At 40.8% G+C, this 23,772-nt stretch overlaps 1 protein-coding gene across 1 annotated transcript; it reads right to left on the bottom strand.

Annotated features, from left to right (window-relative positions):
• Nucleotides 1-561: 561 nt before the first annotated feature.
• On the bottom strand, nucleotides 562-23,260 carry pomgnt1 (protein O-linked mannose N-acetylglucosaminyltransferase 1 (beta 1,2-)). Its single transcript, XM_062997091.1, has 22 exons — nucleotides 23,136-23,260; nucleotides 19,546-19,689; nucleotides 18,434-18,536; nucleotides 17,556-17,671; nucleotides 17,354-17,419; nucleotides 16,774-16,887; nucleotides 16,565-16,682; nucleotides 15,508-15,606; nucleotides 14,483-14,610; nucleotides 12,897-12,967; nucleotides 12,725-12,800; nucleotides 10,478-10,561; nucleotides 10,341-10,382; nucleotides 9,830-9,888; nucleotides 9,583-9,655; nucleotides 7,925-8,053; nucleotides 7,670-7,795; nucleotides 6,141-6,205; nucleotides 6,001-6,045; nucleotides 3,181-3,316; nucleotides 1,625-1,734; nucleotides 562-1,542 (listed from the first exon to the last, which is right to left on the bottom strand). The coding sequence occupies exons 2-22, from the start codon at nucleotides 19,663-19,665 to the stop codon at nucleotides 1,461-1,463; spliced, it is 1,962 nt and encodes a 653-aa protein (XP_062853161.1). The 5' UTR covers nucleotides 19,666-19,689; nucleotides 23,136-23,260; the 3' UTR covers nucleotides 562-1,460.
• Nucleotides 23,261-23,772: the final 512 nt, after the last annotated feature.

Genomic DNA, 23,772 nt, shown 5'->3' with positions numbered 1-23,772 from the left:
TGGAAAACGCAAATAAAATAAAAACACAGAGTTCCTTACGTACGTATATTTTAACTTTAATTTAATTGCAGACAGTTTGAACCCGAGACATTTCATGTTTTATCTGCTCAAGACGATGCAAAACCACCTGCTGCACACATTACAAAGGCATGGCTGAGGAAGAAGAGGGTACGGGTACTGGACTGGCCCGCCTGCAGTCCCGACCTGTCCCCAATAGAGAATGTGAGGAGAATTTTGTGACGACGACGACCCCCCGTACTGTTGCACATCTTAAGACGTGTTTGCAGGAAGAACGGGACGAAATAAAAGCTGAAACACTAAATCACTTGGTCTCCTCGGTGCCCAAACATCCTTTAAGTGTGGTGAAAAGGAACGGCAACATTACAAAGTGGTAAATGCTTTACTGTCCCAACCTTTTTTTTTTAATGTGTTGCAGACCTGAAATGCAGGAATGAATATTTATTAATAAATGAAATGAAGTTGAGCAGATAAAACATGAAATATCTCAGGTTCATCCTGTCCGCAATCAAATAAAAGTCAAAGTAAATGTAAGAAACTCTGGGGTTGTAGAAGTTGCATATTGTATTAGTAAATAAGCAGTCAGGTGCATATGGTTCTTCTTTTGTTTGATACAGGCATAATTAATCCAGTTTTACACCTTTATTCATGACGGTTTTTGGATTAAACTGCTTGGGGTGCTTGGGTGGTACAGTGGTCTATTAAGCTAGCCCACTTCTGCTGTGACCTGGGTTAGAAACTTAGCGGTGCACAGACGTGATTGGCTTAAGGGAGAGGATGGCCAAATCCGTGTGATGGGTATTCCTGCCTTGTGCCCAGGACCTAGAACCGGACCTGCCGTGACCCTGACCAGGATGAAGCAATTGGTAAAAATGAACCTTTTTTTTTTTTTTTTTTTATCATTTGTTCTGATTTATTAAACAAAAACAGTTAGAATAAAAGCACATCTCATCTCATGAAAGAAAAGTACGATACAAATGGTGTTTGTTTCAAAAATATATGCCTGTAGTATTTCATATTTGTAAACAATGTTAGGCCTTTATGTGCACAATCCTTTCATACAACTGAGCTCACTAAAGAGAAAACACACTAATACAAGAGCTTGGATACTAGCAAAAATAAATAGACTTAATTTAAAATGCCAAAAGTAAAGCATTCAGTAGTTTAAAAACAGTATTAAAACTCAGTTCCCCCTTTTTTTGCAGTTTCCATAGTTGGTTGGATTCAGCTGCTCCTTGTAGACTCATATCAAGCGTACCATGCTGACCAGCTTAGACGCCACACATTCGCATACCGAGCTCCTCCCAGTGGAAGGAAGAGCTCTACTCACCAGGACTGCAGCACCTATCACAGGCTCCAGTTAAAAGGCAGACGCTGCAGCACCTATCGTAGCTGGTGCGAGCGAGACTTCGGTTTTGAAGAGACCGGTAACTGCGACCAGTTTATATCTGTTCCACCGGGGCTCCCTCCTCTTTAGGTGGAGGCTCCAGATGAATAGGGGTAACTTGCGCAGGCTTCCTAGTGCTGAAGAACATGAACATGATGGGCTAGTAAGAGAAACAGTGTAGTGATGAACATAGAAGCAGAATGAGGATTTATTTCTTACGAGTACGGCGAGATTGGAACAGCCATGACGAGGACGTGGTTTTTCTTTCTGAAGAGCCTCCAAAGGCCTTTGTGATAGCCTCGAACGTCTAGGTCCCACACATGCAGGCACTACAGGGAGAGAAAACACAGGGATCACTGTCCAGCCTTTTGTTTTGTACCAGTAACAGTGTTTCCTCTAGAATTTTTTTTAGCAGCGGTGGCAGGCACCCTCAACCCCCCACACACCCACGGCCCCCATCCGGTGCAGCGCAAAATTAATTCAATAAAAGTCCGTGTTAAAAATGAACACATTAGCCTTGACAGCACTGTTTTAAAGCTTAGAGTCTAAGCAGGCTCCATTCATTAGGCAGTATGTGCATAAGCAATCAGCTTTGCATAAGCAATCAGCGCGGACCGTGACGTCATCTGTGGGCATCAGTGTAGAGGCTGTGAAACCGCTATTGCGCTGTTCTTTCATATTTTAAAAGTTCATCTGATTAAATTTTGATATTTTCAAAGCGATGAACTGTGTGATATGAGGCGGTAAAAGTGCTCTAGACAGTACGAACAACGCTTAACGTGAAAAATAAAGCTTAACATGACTTATTGTACTAAAACAATGTACATGAATTTGGGCAGAACAGAGCACTTATAACCAGTACAGAGACACTTATAACCAGTAATAACGGAGAGGAATTTAGTGTCCCTGTGTGGTACTTTTAGCAGAGAATCCGATTTTCAGAACCCCGAGCTGCAGAACCACCACACAAGAAGTTAATCCAGCTAAACACAGATGTATGTGGAGCTTTTGGACTGGATTTAATGGTTATTAAAATGGTTATTAAAATTTGCGCTGAGCAAATCGGCTATTCGAGCCGAGGGTCGCGGTGAGAGTGAAACACTGGGTAACTTCACAGACCTGCCACTAAGGGTCAGTGAAACAGTTTCAAGCCTTATTGAACCTACACTACTGCACCATGTATGGCCAAAAGTATTTGGACACCTGACCATGAACTTGTTGGACATCCCATTTTAAAAAAACAAATGATATTAAAATAGCGTGATCTTTTCAGCTGTAACAGAAGGTTTCTCACAAGACTTTCTGTCTAGCGCAGCGGTATGGCTGGGCATTGACACCGGTCAAGAAAGCCTCGACTGTTTCAGTTTAAAAGCTCTTACTGATGTTTAATCTGTCTAAAGGTGCACAAGTGTCATTTAATTGTAAATTCAGGCTCGTCAGGGACAGTTTAACAGTTTTCGGTACACGGAGGGAGACGTTAGCTGGCATGCTAGCGGGTTGTGCCGTCTCAGCCTACTGGTTTGAATGACCTGAGGCTAACCGTGTTAGCTTAGTAAGCAAAAACTGCAGTGATGTAATCGCCATAATCTATGTCTAAGTAGTGCATCGAAATAATCTGCCTTATAAGTTTAAAGTTTTATTAGAATCCTCTTGACTGAGGCAGCTGATCAGGTAGGCAGTAGGCAGCAAGGCAGCTCACTAGGTTTTCAGACAGACCCTAAATGTAGGGCAGCACATAATAAGCAGTCTGTGCTTTTACCACGAGTTAGTTTTACCTTCGCCAATTCGGTCCAAGTGCTGGTGTCTGTTTCTTGCTCCATTTTGATGAACATGATGTAGGTCTTTCCTTCGGTGTCTGGAATGAAGGAGTCCTCACAGGGGTTTTTGCTGTGGTCCAGAACTTCTGCCTCACTTCAAGCACAAACAGACAGTAAAAAATAAAATGTTAATTAGCATAGTGACATCGCTGATACATCATGTACATTTAGCTTTGCTCTAATGTCGTCGTCATCTTTAAAATACACTGATCAGCCATAACATTGTTTCTACACTCACAGTCCATTTTATCAGCTCCACTTACCATATAGAAGCACTTTGTAGTTCTACAATTACTGACTGTAGTCCATCTGTTTCTCTGTATACCTTTTAGCCCCCTTTCATGCTGTTCTTCAATGGTCAGGACCCCACAGAGCAGGTATTATTTGGGTGGTGGATCATTCTCAGCACTGCAGTGACACTGACATGGTGGTGGTGTGTTAGTGTGTGTTGTGCTGGTATGAGTGGATCAGACACAGCGGCGCTGCTGGAGTTTTTAAATACCGTGTCCACTCACTGTCCACTCTATTAGACACTCCTACCAATTTGGTCCACCTTGTAGATGTAAAGTCAGAGACGATTGTTCATCTATTGCTGCTGTTTGAGTCGGTCATCTTCTAGACCTTCATCAGTGGTCACAGGACGCTGCCCATGGGGCGCTGTTGGTTGGATATTTTTGGTTGGTGGACTATTCTCAGTCCAGCAGTGACAGTGAGGTGTTTAAAAACTCCAGCAGCGCTGCTGTGTCTGATCCATTTATACCAGCACAACACACACTAACACACCACCACCATGTCAGTGTCACTGCAGTCCTGACCATTGAAGAACAGCATGAAAGGGGGCTAACAAATCATGCAGAGAAACAGATGGACGACAGTCAGTAATTGTAGAACTACAAAGTGCTTCTATATGGTAAGTGGAGCTGATAAAATGGACAGTGAGTGTAGAAAACAGGAGGTGGTTTTAATGTTATGGCTGATCGGTGTAAGTCTTGTGAGAGGGGAAAACACATCTGAGGGATCTTGGCTTGAAGGTGGGTTAAACTAAATATGCAAATCTATACCTTACCTACATTAATGATTAATATGGGCTGCACTTGAAGCCATAACCTGCTGTGCTTAATACGTCTTATTAGAGCTTCCCAACAGTATAGTTAAATGCTACGGAGCACACAGGATGTGTTTTACCCGGGAATCATTTGTATGCTGAGTAAGCAGGTACATTTATGGCAATTAACAGACGCTTTTATTCAAAAGTGACTTACAACTGTGACCAAGTACAATCCAAGCGACTGAGGTTTATGGGTCTTACTCAGGGGACCCATACTGGTGGGGATTGAAAACAATAGGAAACCCAGATAAACTGTAAATTAACTGTGAACCCATGTCTCACAAGTGTGGAGAGCACATTAAATGCAGTAAAACAATTTTTGTAATGCATAAACTGTTCATTTGCTGTAGCTTGAAAAAAAATCACTGTACAGAAGGCAACAACATACAAAATAAATACAGTGGAACAATCTGGAAAACTGAATGTCCGGTCCGATTGTTTGAACTTCCCGCGAGAAGCGTACCAAGACCAGCAGTTCAGTAATTGTCCGCTAGCCGGCGCACGTCTCTCTGTTTACATGAGTTATAGGCTTTGTTTTGTCGGGAGGCTCGCTCCTAGTTCTAGTGTTCTGGTGTTTAGTTCTGCACCAGCGCTGCTCCAGTAGCCACCAGAGGTGCTTCAGACTCAGAATGATAGAAACTATCCATCACACAAGGTAGATGTCATTTCTCCTCAGTAGTACAGTACACAAATCTTAATATTTATTTACCGGTTTTACATGACGTATTTACATATCTATTTACATTGTTAATTTTTTTTTATGTATATACAGTATATTTCTGCATTTTCTCCCTTTTTCTCCCAATTTAGCGTAGTCAATTTGTCTTCCCGCTGCTAGGGATCCCCGATTTTTTGCAGTCAAGGTGGGTATATTGCTGCTCACGCCTTCTACGACCCGCACGCAGCCCATAACGGAACCCTTTTCCACCCATGCACTCTGCACAGGCGCCTCTACCCACCAATCAGGGTCCTTACACAGCGTTTTTGAAGACCCCGCCCACATATTCCGATCATCCCTCCCTGCAGGCACTGCCGATTATGCCTGCTAGATGGCGCCCAGCCGACCGGTGGCAACATCGAGTTTTGAACCAAGGAGTGTGCTAGCAGAATATCCTGCAGCGCCACCTGGGGGCCTACATTGTTCATTTTACTCTTTATCACAAATGCATGTTTAGCACTTTTGTGGACCTTAGTTCTGTGTTTTCGTATATTTTCGACCCCATGGAAAAAAACCTCGCTGTTTCGGGCATTCGCATTTTCATGCTCTCCTCTTTTAGTCCGTTAAATCGAGGTTCCTCTGTACAGTAAGCAAACAACAGTGCTTACAGCGTGATACAGGTAAAGTAAAGTCTGTAGGCCAAGCATGTGATCAATTTCCGTGCTTTGTACTTTGGAGCCAACTTTTGCTTTCGCCAGACATAATCGTGTTAGAGATCAGGACTGGCCTGGCAAGACTAATGGTTTCCCAGCATTCCGGGCATAATGAATGCATTGAAGGCATATCAGATGTGAAATGCATAGGGTTTCAGCTGGAGGGAAATGCAACATGTGAATGCTGAATGCCTGAAGTAACATTATAAGTCCTTAATTATTTTATTACTTAAATTCTGTCAATTTGCTCTGACTGTCAAGTGTCACCTATAAATGAAAGAAAATACCATAGTATTTACCGTAATAGATTCTGGATCTCCACCTCATAAGCATCTTTCTTTAAACTGTGGACAGAGAACATGATACACTGTAAATGACACTGTAAATTGCATGATTGCAAAATTAAAGAGACAGGAGGTGTTTCTAATCGTTTACGTACCCGCCAACGTTTTTTAATTGGACGTTTGGAACCGTGTTAAACTTGTGCTTCTTAAAGTACACTTCCTGCACAAGAAATGAGGACATTAAAAGAATAAAAATAAGTATTTAGATTACAGTGGTACCTTGAAACTCGACGTCAATTGATTCTGGTGGTGGGGTTGAGTTTAAAAGGCGTTGAGTTTTAAGGTATTATTTCCCATTAGAATGTAAGGGAAACCTGTTAATGCGTTCCATGGTCCCATGAAACTGCATTTATTTTAGTCTAAGGTAAAATAATGAGGTTGTTTTTGACAGTTATACACTGAAAATAACACAAATATAATATAAAAACACTGAAATACAATTAAAAAACAGTTTAAAAATCAATAAAAAATAGAATAAAACCTTGCAAAAAATCACAAGCTTAACGCGGCAAGTGCCACACTCAGCAGTTTTGCTGCTTCTCATGTGACTGTGCCCTAACGCTTACCCCTTTGTTTACATCCCACTCACGTCGAGTTTAAGGGTACAAATTTCTCGCTGACAGGCATCGAGTTTCAAAGATTCCGAGTTTCAGCAACATTGATTTACGAGGTACGACTATATAAGCATTTTATTAATTTCCTGCCCTTTTCCACCCAATTTGGACATCCTCACTTCGCCAACACATCAAACCCAAGTGGGCTGGCATATTAGACAACTGTGCCACCCAGGCATAATTCAAAGTTTGAGGTTTGAGTTCATATTGTGATTTTAGGATATTGGGTGTTGCAGCGGTAAAATCATGCCAGCCCACTGTGCCGTCAGCCAGAAAAGACCGTCTGTGCATTCTCTGTGTCAATCCCAACTCAAAATAAAAAAAGGAGGGTTGTGGGGCACCCAGTTGGCACAGCGGGATATTCCGCTAGCACACCAGAGCCGAGATATTCTGACCTCCTCTGTTCGAAACTCCGGTCGTCTGGGCAGCATCTAGCGGGCATAATTGGCAGTGCCTGTATCAGACTCTAATTGGCTACCGTGTCTGCTAGGGCGGGATGACCGGACTATGTGGACGGGATCTTCTAACGCTGTGCAAGGACCCTGATTAGTAGATAGAGGCGCCTGTGCAGAAGCATGGGTGAATAAGGGCCGTTGTAGCCTCATGGTTAAGGTACTGGACTAATAATCGAAAGGTTGCTGGTTCAAGCCCTACCACTGCCAGGTTGCCACTGTTGGGCCCTTGAGCAAGGCCCTTAACCCTAAATTGCTTACACAATATACTGTCACAGTACTGTAAGTTGCTCTGGATAAAAGCGTCTGCTAAATGCAGAAAATGTAAATGTAATGTAAATGTAATAAGAAAAAGTTCCGCTAAATACTGGGAACATAAATAAATAAATTGCATAAATAAATAGAAAAAAAGGAGGAGGGTTGTGCCAGGAAGGGCATCCGGTGTAAACACTGTGCCAAATTAAGCATAAAAACTGGAACGATCCACTGTGGTGTGTCCTAAACACAGAAACACCCGAAATGAAGAAAAAAAGAAAATAAAAGGATATTTTCACTTACATGGAAGTAACCATTCATGTTCAGGCCAACTATGCCAAAGTGATAGGAGCGCGAGACATCAGGAATGATGCATTCTCTCCCCTTTCTCTGCTCTGGCATTCGCATCCACATGTCCCAGTCCCACAGCTACCACAAAATCAAAAAAGAAATAAGCACAGAACATTATTATTGTTTAATGTGTACAAGCATCATACACGCCTGTGTGAAAAGAGCACTACTTTTGGTAGGTGAACTGTATTGTGGGATTCATCTGACCTTTTCAGGTGTAGGCCACTTGGGTTCTAGCTCATCTTTGTAGAGGCTTTTTTTGAGCACCCAGCCCAAGCCGGGCATGCTCTCCACCCTGTAAAGCAGTGAAGGGTCCTCTGCCGTGTGCTCATAACCCTACAATCGAAGTGATAAACAAAGCATAGTATGGTATTAAAAAAAAAAAACCAAGTTACAGTTAAACATGTGATTAGATACGAATCATTGAGGTAATACAAGAACTAAAGCAAATGGTAAGCGGCAGTGTGTATTCAGTTAAATGAGGTTTGTTCACAGGCGGGCGGCACAGCGGCTCGCCTCACAGCAAGAAGGTCCTGGGTTCGAGTCCCAGGTGGGGCGGTCCGGGTCCTTTCTGTGTGGAGTTTGCATGTTCTTCCCGTGTCTGTGTGGGTTTCCTCCGGGTGCTCCGGTTTCCTCCCACAGTCCAAAAACATTCAGTGAGGTGAATTGGAGATACAAAATTGTCCACGACTGTGTTTGATTATAAAAACCTGAACTGATGAATCTTGTGTAATGAGTAACTACCGTTCCTGTCATGAATGTAACCAAAGTGTAAAACATGACGTTAAAATCCTAATAAATAAATAAATACATTATTACAGGTTGTCACATTTAGAAATCAGAAATGTCCGACTGGTCATGTAAACCTGAAGGTTTCTCATAATTGGATACCCAGACCCAGTAGTTTGTTTGTCATAATCTGCTTTCATGCATTTATGTACATGTAAACACACTGTCATGATGGCAAAACCCTCATCCATTGTGGGCAACGTGCCTGTAAACATTTATTTATTTATCAGGATTTTAACGTCACGTTTTACACTTTGGTTACATTCATGACAGAAATGCTAGTTACTCATTATACAAGATTCATCAGTTCACAAGTTTAATGTCAAACACAGTCATGGACAATTTTGTATTTTCAGTTCACCTCACTTGCATGTCTTTGGACTGTGGGAGGAAACCGGAGCACCCGGAGGAAACCCACACAGACACGGGGAGAACATGCAAACTCCACACAGAAAGGACCCGGACTACTCCAACTGGGGACCATCATGACAGTGTGTTTACATGCACATAAATGCATTAAAGCAGATTGTGACAAACAAACTACTGGGTTCAGGGTATCCGATTATGAGAAACCCTTATGGCCAGTCGGACATTTCCGATTTCTAAATGTGACGACCTGTAATAATTTATCGGATCTCCCAGATGAAACCCACGCAGGCACAGGGAGAACATGGGAACTCCACACAGAATAGACCCGCACCGCCCCACCTGGGGATCAAACCCAGGACCGTCTTGCAGTGAGAAGACCCACTGTGCTGCCCTGACAACCTGTAATAAAGCTGCTTACTTTTCAATAAACGTATTAAATCAAGAAACGCTTTATATTTGTAACTGAACTATTTAACTGACCAGCATTAAATGTGGCTTTGACTGAAAATATTTGTTGTATTAATTAACATTTACTCTACTCTGCCCAACTCAAGAGCCTTACAGTGCACTAATTCAAAACTTAAGTAAGACACAAGCCTTATCTTGTTGTGTAAACAAAATACATTTCATCCATGTAGAAAAGGAAAATGGGAAATGGATTCTGAATACATGTTGTACAATATACTGTACGTCTTTCTATTACTTACCTGGTCATTCCAAGCCGAGATGCAATAAAGACTCTCATCTTCATTGAGTAAATGAATGGTCTGACTGAGAAAACTAAAAAGAACCAGAAAGTGAGAGACAGTTAACCAGCTTATAACACTTTCAACCACCTACACGGTAAATAGCCGTCTACCTCCAGAAGACGTTTGTGTGTTTACCTGACGGAGCTTGCTGACCTCTAGTGAGCAGAACTGCACACTGTTATTAATGTACTGTGTTCTTTCATACCTGTAAAAATCGATGGATATATCCAAATCTTCCTCCAGGACAATGGCAAAGTTTGCATCCTAAAATAATAACAGGAGTCAGTATCACAAACATGTTAAACTGAAAAAACAAGAATAATGAATCTTTCTATTTATAATATAGAAACATTAACATTAAAGCATTAAAGCATCTATTTGCAACATCGAGCATCTCACCACCACAAAAGATTCTTTAACTAACTGGCAGCTAAACTGTATTTTTTGTCCTCCAATAAGACCGACATGGATAGCACATGACTAAGCTTAAGACTTTATACAGTGTCCCTAAAGTCTGAACACGTAGGCAAAATGCATAGTTTCAGTAAATGACATTTTTCAACATTTTATTTCATTCAATGTGTTTTCCACTATTTGTGATACAATATGTATGCGTGTATTTTAGTAAACATATAGTTAGTTATAGTTCCTATGTGTCCAGACTTTGGGGACACCCTGTACATGCCATATTGTTGCCATATTTAAAGAAAACTCACCGGATGAAGATTAAAAGTTGCAGTCAAACTGGCTTTGTAGTGCTAAAAGAAATATACAATAAATCCATGTAAGTAAATCACATCTTTTTATATAACCTAAATCATAAATGATAGACGGAACAGATCAGAAAAATCACCTGGGACACACGGGCGTTTTTAATACTTATGGGCGTGTGCTGAACTCCTTTCAGACCAAACAGCTCCACCACATCCATTGGTTCCTATGAAAACACCAACATGGGGAAATAATACTGTAAAATATCTATCAAATAAAACACCACCACCATAAATGTTTATTGATTTGACCCTGGTGAATTTTATGTAAACCAAGAACCGGTTAAAAAATTAATCCATGTTTAATAAGTGTGTTTAATATGCTTTTTTAATCCAGAGAGAATATTAAAACAGCCTACAAACATCTTTAGACCTTCGCCCTCATAAACAATGCAAGGCCCTTTAAATATACATGAATATGCAAATTAAAAACATCTTCTTTTTATACCAGCCTGATCTCCACTACTGTGGATATGCTTGTTTATGCTTGTTATCTGTGTTGTACTTCAGTGGTACAATGTTCAGCTATTAACTCTTATTTTTCCTTGTGTGGACCGACTTTAGATTTAACAAGACTAAACATCTAGCGTAATCTGTGACGGGTCTTGGCTTGAAGATGAGTACAGCGGTACCTTGTAACTCGACGTCCCCTAAACGCAAAATCTTGGAAACTCGACGCCCTTCGTCAAGAAATCTGTACCCTTAAACTCTTTGAAACTTTTTTCATATGAGACGAATCTGCATTTGTGTGGAATAACCATCTGAAAGCTTCACATGTATCTGTGTTTATCTGGATTTTCCTCACTGTTTCACTTTTAAACTTGTGTTACAGCTCGAGGTTCTGAGAAATGGTGAGAATCAGCTTTTCCGAGAGTCTAAAACGCTTATCATTAAAAAAAAAAAGCTTAATGTCACTTAATGTTTTAAAAGAACGACACAGGAACCCTAAACTTCTCTGAATTACTACTACTCATAAATTTCTCCACTAATGAAATTCCTTGCTCGTTTTAGTACAATAAGTCACGTTAGGTTTTGTGCACCGCTGCCACACTTCATAGGAAATAACGGCACAGCAGAGCAAAAGCTATTGTGCCGCTTCTTTTGTGAATGCGCTGATACCGAACGGAATACAATATTCCAAGATCAAGCATCTCTATGATTAGGAAGCATAAGGAAACAATAAAGAAGTAAAGGTAAAGTGCAGATTTTATTGTATTTTTTTTATTTCCAGTTTTTATTGTATTTTAGTGTTTTAATGTTATATTTGTGCTATTTTTACGTGTCAAAAACAACTAGCCTAAAATATATGCAGTTTTACAGGACCATGGAACACATTAACAAGTTTCCTACACATCCTTATAGAAAAAAATTGACATTAAGTTTTAAGGTACCGCTGTAAAATTGAAGGCTTCATAGGGCTGGACAAATTCTAAAGCTAAAAACTGAGGTACTAAAATAGGTTGTGTTCCAAATAACACAAAATAGTAAGTCTAAATAGTGCACTTAGTCACTTCTGCTGTGTGTTTGCCTGTCATAAAAACAAGCTAACGTCATTTACACCGATCAGGAATAACATTATGACCACCTTTCTAATATTGTGTTGGTCCTCCTTTTGCTGCCAAAACAGCCCTGACCCGTCGAGGCATAGGCTGACACCTTTCTATCAGAACCAGCATGAACTTCTTCAGCAATTTGAGCTACAGTAGCTCGTCTGTTGTATCGGACCACAAGGGCCAGCCTTCGCTCTCCACGTGCATCAATGAGCCTTGGCTGCGCATGACCCTGTCGCCGGTTTACCACTGTTCCTTCCTTGGACCACTTTTGATAGATACTGGACCACTGCTCCTCACGCTTGTCCATTTTTCCTGCTTCTAACATCAACTTTGAGGATAAAATGTTCACTTGCTGCCTAATACATCCCCCCCCCCCCCCCCCCCCCCCCCCCCACTAACAGGTGCCGTCAGTGGTCATAATGTTATGCCTATTCGGTGTATGTGTGAGTATGGAGAACAGATTTTATTCAGTAAAACATTTTGCACCACATAAATGTTCAGTTAGTTAAAATTAGAAGAAATATTTAGCTTTTGCCAGCAAGTTGTGTAGCTGAACGTTTCCATTTGTTAGGTCCTTTTAGAACATACGGGTTCAAACCACTTATATTCTAAACGGGTTTAGACCACTTATGTGAAATGGCAAACTAAACTTGTACATAACATTCAGAAAGCTGTAAAATGTTTGGATTGTAATAGAAGAATGTTTTTTTTTTAGAATGGTGTTAATATAATTAAAAGCAGCCACATATTAAGCTATAGGGTCAGGAGAATGCGTACCTCATAGTATCCATCGATGAAAACAGTGATCATCTGTGGGTTCACGCCATGGGAGGAGAGCAGAGATCGCAGCATTCTAAAACAGATTATTATCCTTTATTGTTTTGCCGTTTAACTGAACACATTATCTACACTGTATATTAAACATCGAATATTACTAAATCATTCTCACCTGTATAGATAATTCGGTCGGTTTCCTGCAATGACAGCGACTGGTACGTTGTAGACGTTATTGTTAGGAAGCTGAATGAGATACAAAATGACCTGTGTTAAAAGCCTGACACATGGGCAAGGTTAACTCATCACTGTGTACACAGCACACGCACTAAAACATGGACATACTGTTAATATTTTCATCAATTTATTACAAGACAGTAACGAGGCCTGCTGTGTTGTACGGCTCGGAGGCGGAGGCACTGGGAGCTGGAGGTGGCAGAGACTCCCGTCGGGAGTGACGAGGATGGACAAGATCAGGAACGAGTGTACACTTACATTTTCGGCATTTTATCCAAAGCGACTTACAGCATACAGTCTAAGCCAGCGCTCCCCAACCTTTTTTGCATCACGGACCGGTTTCATATAAAATATAATTCCACGGACCGGCGGGGGCGGGAGGATTTAAAATAGAATACCTACACTGCTCACAAATGAGCTTGTTTCGCTGCAACGAGATGCTGCTTCCACCTGGGGGTGATATGAGACGATAAACACCCGTGTGTTGGAAATGGAAGCAGTTTTCTCATTGCTGATGTAGCGTTCTCTAATTATTTATTATAATAAATGATTTCAGATTTAACAGACAAAATCTGGAGAACTGAATGTCTGGTCCGATTGTTCAAAATTCCTGCAAGAAGTGTACCAAGAAGATCAGTAGTTCAGTAATCGTCCACTAGACGGTGCACGTCTCTCTTTTTACACGAGTGATAGGTTTTGTTTTGCCAGGAGGCTCGCTTTGTTCTCGCCTTTTTCTCTGTGTTTTATGCTTCATTTTTGCAAGTTCTAGAGCTTCGTTATGGCTTTAAAAGACAACAGAAGTGGTAAGCGTCTAGGTAAATTAATTTACCACACAAGGTAAATGAAATTTCAGGCGGCACCTCACAGCAAGAAGGTCCTGGGTTTGATCCCCAAGTGGGGTGGTCAGGGTTCTTTCTGTGTGAGGTTTGCATATTTTCCCCATGTCCGCGTGGGTTTCCTCCGGGTGCTCCGGTTTCCTCCCACAGTCCAAAGACATGCAAGTGAGGTGAAATAGAGACACTAAATTGTCCAAGACTTACTACCGTTCCTGTCATGAATGTAACCAAAAGTGTAAAACATGACGTTAAAATCCTAATAAACAAACAAATGAAATTTGTCCCCAGTAGTACAGTACAGCAATTTTAATATTTATTTACAGGTTTTACTTTACATATGAACATATCTATTAACATTGTTCATTTTACTGTTTATCATAGTGCATGTTTAGCATTTTTGTGGACCTTAGTTCTGTGTTTTCGTTTATGTTTCCACACGCCGTGGAAAAAAACCTCGCTGTTTCAGACAATCACATTTAACGGACCAGTGCTCCCCGATTTTAGTCCGTTAAATTAAGGTCCACTGTATTAGAGGGACAGCGCAGGTAAAATATTTTAGACAGTTAAGGTTCAAAGTGTTGCCAACGAGACAATATGTTCGTACCCATGCTTGGCAGAAACGGAGTTTAAAAAACATGCTATGATCTTAGAAACTGGACATTTCATTAAAAAAAAACTTCAGGCTTACTGGTTCTGGGTTGAACTCGATAGGTGCCGGATCCTTACAGCTGCAGATGCTTCCGTAGCCCTCGACCTTACTGCAGAAGAGCTTCCTCCGTCGATTCAGCTCTGTATCGGCCCAGTGGCACTCGGCCTCTACACGATACCACACAGAGAGAGGTCTCATTAAGCTACTGGGTTAGACTCAGGAACTGGACAACTTTTAATAACCATCTTCCAGCTGACATGATGTTAGAGGTCAATACATTTAGGGGGCAATGGGTGGCCCCAGAAGTATAGGTAAAACCATTGGCTATCAAACAAAAGGTTGTGGGTTTGAATCATTGCTCTGCCACGCAAGTCAGGCATTCTTGTCCAGCCTGACCTTAAAAATCCTGTTTTGTCTTAATATGTGCAAATTTCCATAGACACAGTTCAAAATCTCCCAGTAGAAAAAGGCTTTTATAGCCACAATCTTGGTATTGGTTTTGGAATGGAATGTCCAAAAAGCTCACAGTCAGAAGTTCACATACAGAATATTAATTCAAGGATGACTGTGCCCCTGTGTTTGACAGGACTGGTGTTCAGGACCTCCTCCAGTGGTGTGAAGAAAGTCCTGAATTCAGCCCCAATCAACACATATCGGCATATGTATTGGAGGCCAGGCATTCGGGTCCAACATTACTGCCTAAGCTGAGGAAAGGGGGAACGACATAATAATGGCCATAGTTTGAAAGGGGATGTCTTGGTTATTTATACACATACTTTTGGACACAATTGGGGCGGCACGGTGGCTAAGTGGGTAGCACTTTCGCCTCACAGCAAGAAGGTCCTGGGTTCGATCCCCAGGTGGGACGGTCCGGGTCCTTTCTGTGTGGATCTTGCATGTTCTCCCCATAGTTAAGTCAGGAAGGGCATCCGGCATAAAAACTGTGCCAAATCAATAATGCGGATCACGATCCGCCGGCGACCCCTGGCGGGAGCAGGCGAGGACATAGACAGACTTTTGGACACGAGTATTCAGGTGATTTAAATCCATTGACGAATTCGTACCTTCAGCAGCAGTGAGCTGAACCTCAGTTTTCAGCAGCACAGGGTCTCCCCAGGTTGAGAGAGCAGCAGACTTCGAATGCTTCTCCCCATAAACCTGACCTAAGAGAACACAAAACAGGATTATGAAACCTTACAGTATATTATTTCTTTTATTTATCTTCAGATCAAAAGTTGTGGTGGGTCTGAAGCCTACACAGATGTTCATACATCATCCTTTAATATTTTGTACATTGGTACATCATCGCTTTAATAGAATAGAACGCCTTTATTTGTCATATATACATACACAGATGTACAGTACAATGAAATTCTTACTTCGCATATCCCAGCTGGTTTGGAAGCTGGGGTCAGAGCGCAGGTTCAGCCATCGTACGGCGCCCCTGGAGCAGACAGGGTTAAGGGCCTTGCTCAAGGACCCAACAGTGGCTGCATTGCAGAGCTGAGATTTGAACTCTCAACCTTTCAGTTGATATCCCAAACCCCTACACACTACGCCACCACTGTCCCTTTAAGCAGCTGATCTCATTTTGTGAGATTTCCGAATCTCCTGAGTTTTTACTAAAATGCTGGAAGACTCTGCTTTAAATGAGTAACAAACTACATGCTAAGTTTGCAATTCGAATCCCAACCCATTTAATCAGAAATAGTAAATTCAGCAAAGTTAATCAAGTTTAGTTTCTGCATTAAAAAATGCCGAGTCCGACCTTTCCTCTCTCAAACACAGCCATTGTGTTTGTATTAATGCCTGGCCAGGCTGGTGGCTCTGTTGAGATTTAAACTTGCTATACTTGCACGCTAGCTATACCGATGCGTCTCCTGAGTGCCACAACTGCTTTTCTTTACTCTGACAGTAATTAATTCTCACAAAGAGCTGTAACACATACACAGAAATTCTGTATTTTGTACCAGCACCTCGACCAAACAGTATGTAACACTGCTGCAGCACCAGTTAGGTGATGCTTAATCTGGCTTTCCAGTGTTTTCATGCTGAGGGTAGCATGATACACCTGACCAGTCAAAGCTTGCCTCTATGATCTTTAGAGTACAAGCGTCCTACCTCCTTTCTTGACAACCAGAGTCCACATGTCTCTCCAGCTGAGCGTGGCGGCCACCTGACTGCCCAGACCCTTCAGTAGGTTCTTGGCTGCATCCTTCAGATGGAAGGTTCCTTCATCCTGAGTACGACAAACGAAATACTTTATTAACACGGTCCAAACACAACTGCTACGGAAAGTGCCGAAGTCTGAGGAAGCGATGTTCTTTAACCTTGATGGTGAAGATAAGGACTCGTCCACGTGTGACCATGTTGAGGAAGAGGATCATGGCTTCATCTTCATGAGGCGAGTAGGTGTCGAACACTCTCTTTGCCATGACGTGACCCTGTGCAGACAGGACAAGACATCGCAGAGTCATTTCACAACATACGCTAGAGGTACAAACACAAATGTAGGACCAACCTGAAATGTAGATACTATTTCAGGCATCAATACCTATAACAGCATCTCTAAAATGCTCTTTACATAGAAAATGATACGCCTAATTTTTGAACTTCTCCATGTAAAGTGTTCTTTTTACGAATCTAGGCATTAATATATAGAAATAGAAAACAGGTTGGGGTGTGATCAAAGGCTGTTTGAGCAGCAGAATAGGCCGGGCAATGATAAACAGATTCCATAAGGTCAGAACTGAATGATCACATCTAAAAAAGAACAAGTGAATAGCAGGGTGCAGTGTTGATTTCAGTGAAACAGACATTGCAGAGTAATAAATTGTACTAAAACATTATGTTTAAACATATTATAAAAAACAAAATCACAGTGAATTAGCACAAATATGCCCTACTTACAGTGGCCTGATTAAGCACTATGACGTGTATTCCCCTCCCCTGCTCACGCATCTCGTCCTCCAATACCTACACAAACATTAAGGCATATGATCATCAAACTTATACCATTATTATATATAATATAAGTCCCATATTGGCACTGAGAATGCATCTCTGACTGTATATTGAAAACAGTGATTTATTTACACAACTAAGAACTCACTGTTGTACCATCCACTGCCACGTAGACCTTGGAGCGACTGGAGTACACCTCGATGTCCAGCATCTTGCGGCCACTGGATGGTTTTCGTGCTGTCTCCATGTTGGTCAAAGCATCATCTGAGTAAATGTGTAGTGATAAGAAATGATATAAATGAAATAAGCATCTAATAAAAATATAATTCACTGTTAAGAAGTCATTAGTTAATAGTTAGAGAAATATTGGCATTTGCAGTAACAGATATGATGATCAGTTACAATCCATAATCCAGGTACTAATCCAGCACAAACATGTGTACAACTGATTGAACAATTGAACATACTTTGTTGCATACTGCTCCAGTCTTTTATTTTATTCATTTATTTATACATGATTCATCAGTTCAAGTTTAATGTGAAACACAGTCATGGACAATTTTGTATCTCCAATTCACCTGACTGTGTGTCTTTGTACTGTGGGAGGAAACCGGAGCTCCTGGAGGAAACCACACAGACACAGAGACAACATGAGAACTCCACACAGAAAGGACCCGGGCTGCTCAAACTGGGAACTGGAGCCAGGACCTCCCTGCTGTAAGGCGACAGTGCTACCCACCGAGCCACCGTGCCATCCTACCGCTCCAGTAAGCAGTAGGCCATTTTAAACAAAAATGTTATTTATTTGATTTTGATGCAACTTTATACACTTGACTGTGTTATTTATGGCATGATCAGTGTCATGCTTAAGTCTTTTTATTTATTTATTTCTATTTGTCCATTTCTATTTTTGTTTTCATTTTTGTTTCTGCCAGGAAGTTCAGGATTGTTAAACACAACAAAAAAAAAAAGAAAAAACAAGGCATTCATTATTTCACACTAATTAATAACAATTCCCAATCATACCGTAATCTGGTGTGGCATCCACTTCATTCGCGACTCTCCTGGTTTCCAGGATAAGTTTAATGTTTACAATCACTGTAACCAACAAGAACAGGACTGCACCTCCCTGCAGACACACATTTCACAAAACAAGTGTTACGACTGTCTCAAAATCACTACTGCAGATACTGCAATCATCCTGGATCATGCATTTATATTACATGACACTGTGGTTTGCATTACTGCCATGGAACAAGGTGAAAATGGAGAACTGTTTGTTTGTTTTATGGTTTAACGCCATGTTAACACATTGGTTACATTCATGGCAGGATCGTTGAAGTTTTTTGTTTATTTTTCCAAGTCATAGTCTTTCTTGTTTCGTTTTTGTTGTATTGATCTTCATATGCGAGTTCTCAGTTTTATATTCGTGAATGATTGGTTGATTGAGGGGTTTAACACCATGTCTACATGAAATTAATAATCGTGGCTGAGAAGAGATTCGTTAGATTTTTGATGTTGTCTGTTTTCCCATGTGTGTGATTAGTCCAGTATTTGCAAGAAATGTTATTATGTTAATACTTTTTTTATAGTGTTTAGGGTTGAAAACTTCTATTATATTATTTGGGATTCCTAACCGATTCCTTATTGTACTGTATTTGTGACATTCGATAACGATGTGTTTTGTTGTTACGATGGTATGGCATATTTCACATGTTGGTGGGGGTCCCCTTCTCAATAGGTGTGAATGAGTCAATTGGGCGTGTCCGATGCGGCATCTAGTCCATACAGATTGCTCCATTCTGTTTGTTGGCGTAGGTTTGTGGTGTGTGTTGATATTGGGGTATATTTTATGAAGTTTATTGTTGTGTTGTGATTCCCATTCAAGTTGCCATTTGTTTCTGATGTATTTCATGATCTGTGGTTTGGTGTCCAATATTAATAGCTTATTTTTTGGTTGTTGTATGGTTGGAGGTTTACGTGCTAGCCTGTCGGCCTCTTCATTTCCTCGGATGCCAATGTGGCCTGGGATCCAGCCAAATGTAACTTCTTTGGTCAGTCTTTGGGTTTGATCTAAAATTTTATTTATCGTTGGATGGTCTTGAGATAGTGTTGAAAATGGATGAAGAAACCGTTACCTGACAAAGCCGACGCAGGGCCCGTTTGTTGGTGAGTTTGTATTTCCAAGTAAGATAGAGGCTGCGCTGCTGTCGGGGGATGAACGGTTTGGCCCGAGGGTTCGGGGTCCAGGAGTCCATTATCCTTAAAGCTCACTCCTGCTGCTAGAAGGAGAAGAAACTGGTTGTTAATATTCACATACACTTACTAGCTTGGTACACTAGTCAGGTATACATTCCAAATAGCTGCACTTTTACCCCGAGGTCTTTTCTGTGTGGAGTTTGCATGTTCGCCCCGTGTCCGTGTGGGTTTCCTCCGGTTGCTCCGGTTTCCTCCCACAGTCCAAAGACATGCAAGTGAGGTAAATTGACCATGACTGTGTTCAATATAAACTTGTGAACTGATGAATCTTGTGTAATGAGAGACTGCCGTGCCAACAATGCTGCTCCTTTTGTGAGCGGGAACCAAGAATGTCAAGAACTCACTACAGACTTTATTACTGGACTGAATAATAACTCTATTATTATTTATTTCTAGTTATAAGTTTTAGTTCATTCTAATTCTGTGTTTGTATGATTTGTGTAAATACTATTCATTTAAAGTATCCTCCAGACCACCCAAGAAGGATGGGGGTTCCTGCTGAGTCCGGTTCCTCTTAAGGTTTCTTCCTGTAATTTTAAGGGAGTTTTTCCTTGCCACTGTCACCCTCGGTTTGCTCGACAGGGGTTTTTGTATCTGTTGGTCCTGGATTTTGTAAAGTTGCTTTGAGACGATGTCTATTGTAAAAAGGGCTATATAAATAAATTTGACTTGACTTGACTTGAACTATATGTAACCCGGCGGCACGGTGGCTAAGTGTGTAGCACTGTCGCCTCACAGCAAGAAGGTCCTGGGTTCGATCCCCAGGTGGGGCGGTCCGGGTCCTTTCTGTGTGAGGTTTGCATGTTCTCCCTGTGTCTGCGTGGGTTTCCTCCGGGTGCTCCGGTTTCCTCCCACAGTAAAAGACGTGCAAGTGAGGTAAACTGGAGATAGTAAATTGTCCATGACTGTGTTCGATATAACCTTGAGAAGTGATGAACCTTGTGTGGCTACCTTTCCTGTCATGAACATGACGTTAAAATCCTAATAAACAAACTAAATGTAAACCAATCGTTGCTTTGCAAAATCTGTCAGCAACCTTTCACTAGTTCTTCAGCATATAGGATTCCAAAGTGACTTGGGGGCCAACAGTGTCAAATTAGTGGTGGTGGCTTGAATCAGGGACCTTCTGATAACTGGTCCAATACCTAAATTACTGAGCTACCACTGAACCAGCTTACAGCAGTGACTTTGTTATGAGTGTAACAGAAGGGCAGCAGTAATTCTGGCAATTCTAAACACTGTGTACACTAGCTGGGTTTAAGTAAAGCTCTGGGACTTCGATTTTCCCGTTCCAGTTAAGAAAAACTAAGAAAATGCTGAACAGCAAAAAATTCCTACTACGACACCCAGAAGACTTGCTTAACCAAGAGTAAGGCAAACACCATCACATCACTCTATCGAAAAGAATCAGGTAGCATTAATCTCCTTTACAATTAAATAACTTGAACAGAAAAGCACATGGGCTGATCTAAACCAAACTCAAGACAAGCTCCAGGATAAAACATTTTGTTAACTGGCTAATTTGCTTAAATTCTCCTCAAATATATGGCCTATGCCTCTTTTTCAATTGCATGCAATGCCCCAGTACCATTGAAAGAAAACTGTCTCATATAATGATGATCCACATTTTGCTGTGTTTGTTTATTAGGATTATAACGTCATGTTTTACACGTTGGATACATTCACGACAGGAACGGTAGTTACTCATTACACATGGTTCATCAGTTCACAAGGTTATATCGAACACAGTCATGGACAACTTAGTCTCTCCAATTCACCTCACTTGCACGTCTTTGGACTGTGGGAGGAAACCGGAGCTCCCGGAGAAAACCCACGCAGACACGGGGAGAACATGCAAACTCCACACAGAAAGGACCAGGACCGCCTCACCTGGGGATCGAACCCAGGACCTTCTTGCTGTGAGGCGACAGTGCTACCCACTTAGCCAGCGTGACATTTTGTCGTGATGTGTAGGATGTCACATATATGATGATGATAATCCACAAGTCTGGACCTACAGCAGTTCTTTAAAGCCATTTGAAATGTGTTCAGAGACCGTATTTAACCCGTGTGTTCGACTTTGTATAGACAGATAGATAGATTATTAATTTCCTCCAGGATTAATAAAGTATCTATCTATCTATCTATCTGTCTGTCTGTCCTGTCTGTCTGTCTGTCTGTCCTATCTATCTATCTATCTGTCTGTTCTATCTGTCTGTCTTATCTATCTATCTATCTATCTGTCTGTCTGTCTGTCTGTCTGTCTGTCTGTCTGTCTGTCTGATCTATCTATCTGTCTGTTCTGTCTGTCTGTCTGTCCTATCTATCTATCTATCTATCTATCTATCTCTACAGTATATCAGTCTATCTATCTATCTATCTATCTATCTATCTATCTATCTATCTATCTATCTAGTATATCAGTCTATCTGTCTATCTATCTATCTATCTATCTATCTATCTATCTATCTACATACCAACGTGTCTGTCTGTCTGTCTATCTGTCTATCTGTCTATCTATCTATCTATCTATCTATCTATCTATCTATCTCTACAGTATATCAGTCTATCTATCTATCTATCTATCTATCTATCTATCTATCTATCTATCTATCTATCTAGTATATCAGTCTATCTGTCTATCTATCTATCTATCTATCTACCAACCTATCTATCTACATACCAACGTGTCTGTCTGTCTGTCTATCTGTCTATCTGTCTATCTATCTATCTATCTATCTATCTATCTATCTATCTATCTATCTAGTGTTACACTTTGTATAGGCCTGCCACACACAAACCCCAGTTTCAGCAATAAAGCCCTAATACTTGGTCAATATGGCTAGTTTCTGACCACAGGATGCTTTCGACTTGATTATTTGTTGCTGGTGGATAATTCTCAATTCAGAAGTTGAAACTGAGCTATCTGGAAACCCCTGCAATGCTGTTCCTGCACCACATACACAATGTTAGTGCAAATAAGTGAGTGAACCTTACAAAACTGGTCAATGAGTGTCAATACAAGGTAAGTGTACCTAATTATATGGCCTTCGTCACAATTAACCTTCGTGTTCCACTCAGATCTCGAAAGGTTTAGTATTTCTCTTCTTGACCTCATAAATGCACATGAAATAACATGAAGTCCAACCAGGTTTTCTTAAAATAAATACAACTGTCTAGATCAGTGGTTTTGCAAAAAATTCCAGCAAATAATAAGTCACAATACGTGTTGGTGGACATTAATGTACCCTAATGAGTAACAAATTACAAATAATGTAAAATCCTGCCCTGTTTTAACAGTATACAGTAATAACAGTGTAGAACAGCAGTAACTGTAGCTGCTCTGAGAAAGTCGTTAGCCAGGTAGCAGCTAAGCTAACTGTAACTGCTAGTTATCGTGTACCACTTAACGCTAGCTGAGTTTAATAAACAATACAATCATTTCTGCATCTCATACTGCACCACTTACCGTTACCGCCGTTCATGTATTAATAACACCCATGTTTACGGAGCTGTTTTTAAATTAAAACAAGCCATTGCGAGGCTAGCAGTTAGCATGTAAATTCTGAGTCGAAGACTAGAGTCGATTCCGAACGGAGTCGATTCCAAGAGGAGTCGATTCTGTTATATTTTGTATTTCCAATCCAGACATTCCAGACACGCTTTTAAATCGATTCCACACATTAAACGTGTCTGTTTACTTACAAAAGAATGCTTTTTGTACCTGAACAGTAACTATTATATTGGTGTTCTACCTAAGAAAACGTAAAAACACTAACATTTTATATGTATGCAATTCACTAGTCAAGAAAATCATTTTTAAATAGCGAAGAAAGACTGACATACGTCTCAGGATTTATTGTTGTTTATATTAAGGATTTAATGTTGTATTTAATAAGATGATAATAAAAAAAACTTGCGAAATCGCTTTTATTGATTCTGGATTATCAGGAATCAATTGGAGTCGACTCAAAGATTCCAGGAATCGAATAGCCCAACGTAGGAGCGAAGGGAACAAGTGTTTGTCCATTTGTCTGCAGCATGGTTTTGTTTTTATAATAAAAGTCCAAATAGTTTTTGAAATAATCAACTTACCGAGTTACATT

The sequence above is a fragment of the Trichomycterus rosablanca genome, chromosome 6 (assembly GCF_030014385.1).
Source record: "Trichomycterus rosablanca isolate fTriRos1 chromosome 6, fTriRos1.hap1, whole genome shotgun sequence".
NCBI classification, from domain to species: domain Eukaryota; kingdom Metazoa; phylum Chordata; class Actinopteri; order Siluriformes; family Trichomycteridae; genus Trichomycterus; species Trichomycterus rosablanca.
Note: the sequence above shows the minus strand (reverse complement) of the source record. Positions and strands in the feature narration are given on the sequence as shown.

What these genes read in the sequence shown, in the direction of transcription:
- pomgnt1 (XM_062997091.1), bottom strand. Translation starts at nt 19,665, where the DNA reads ATGGACTCCTGGACCCCGAACCCTCGGGCCAAACCGTTCATCCCCCGA. An exon ending in CGACCGAATTATCTATACAG is followed by an intron (nt 12,801 to 12,896) that starts GTGAGAATGATT and finishes AATCTGTTTTAG; the next exon opens with AATGCTGCGATCTCTGCTCT. An exon ending in ATATCCATCGATTTTTACAG is followed by an intron (nt 9,656 to 9,829) that starts GTATGAAAGAAC and finishes GGTTCTTTTTAG; the next exon opens with TTTTCTCAGTCAGACCATTC.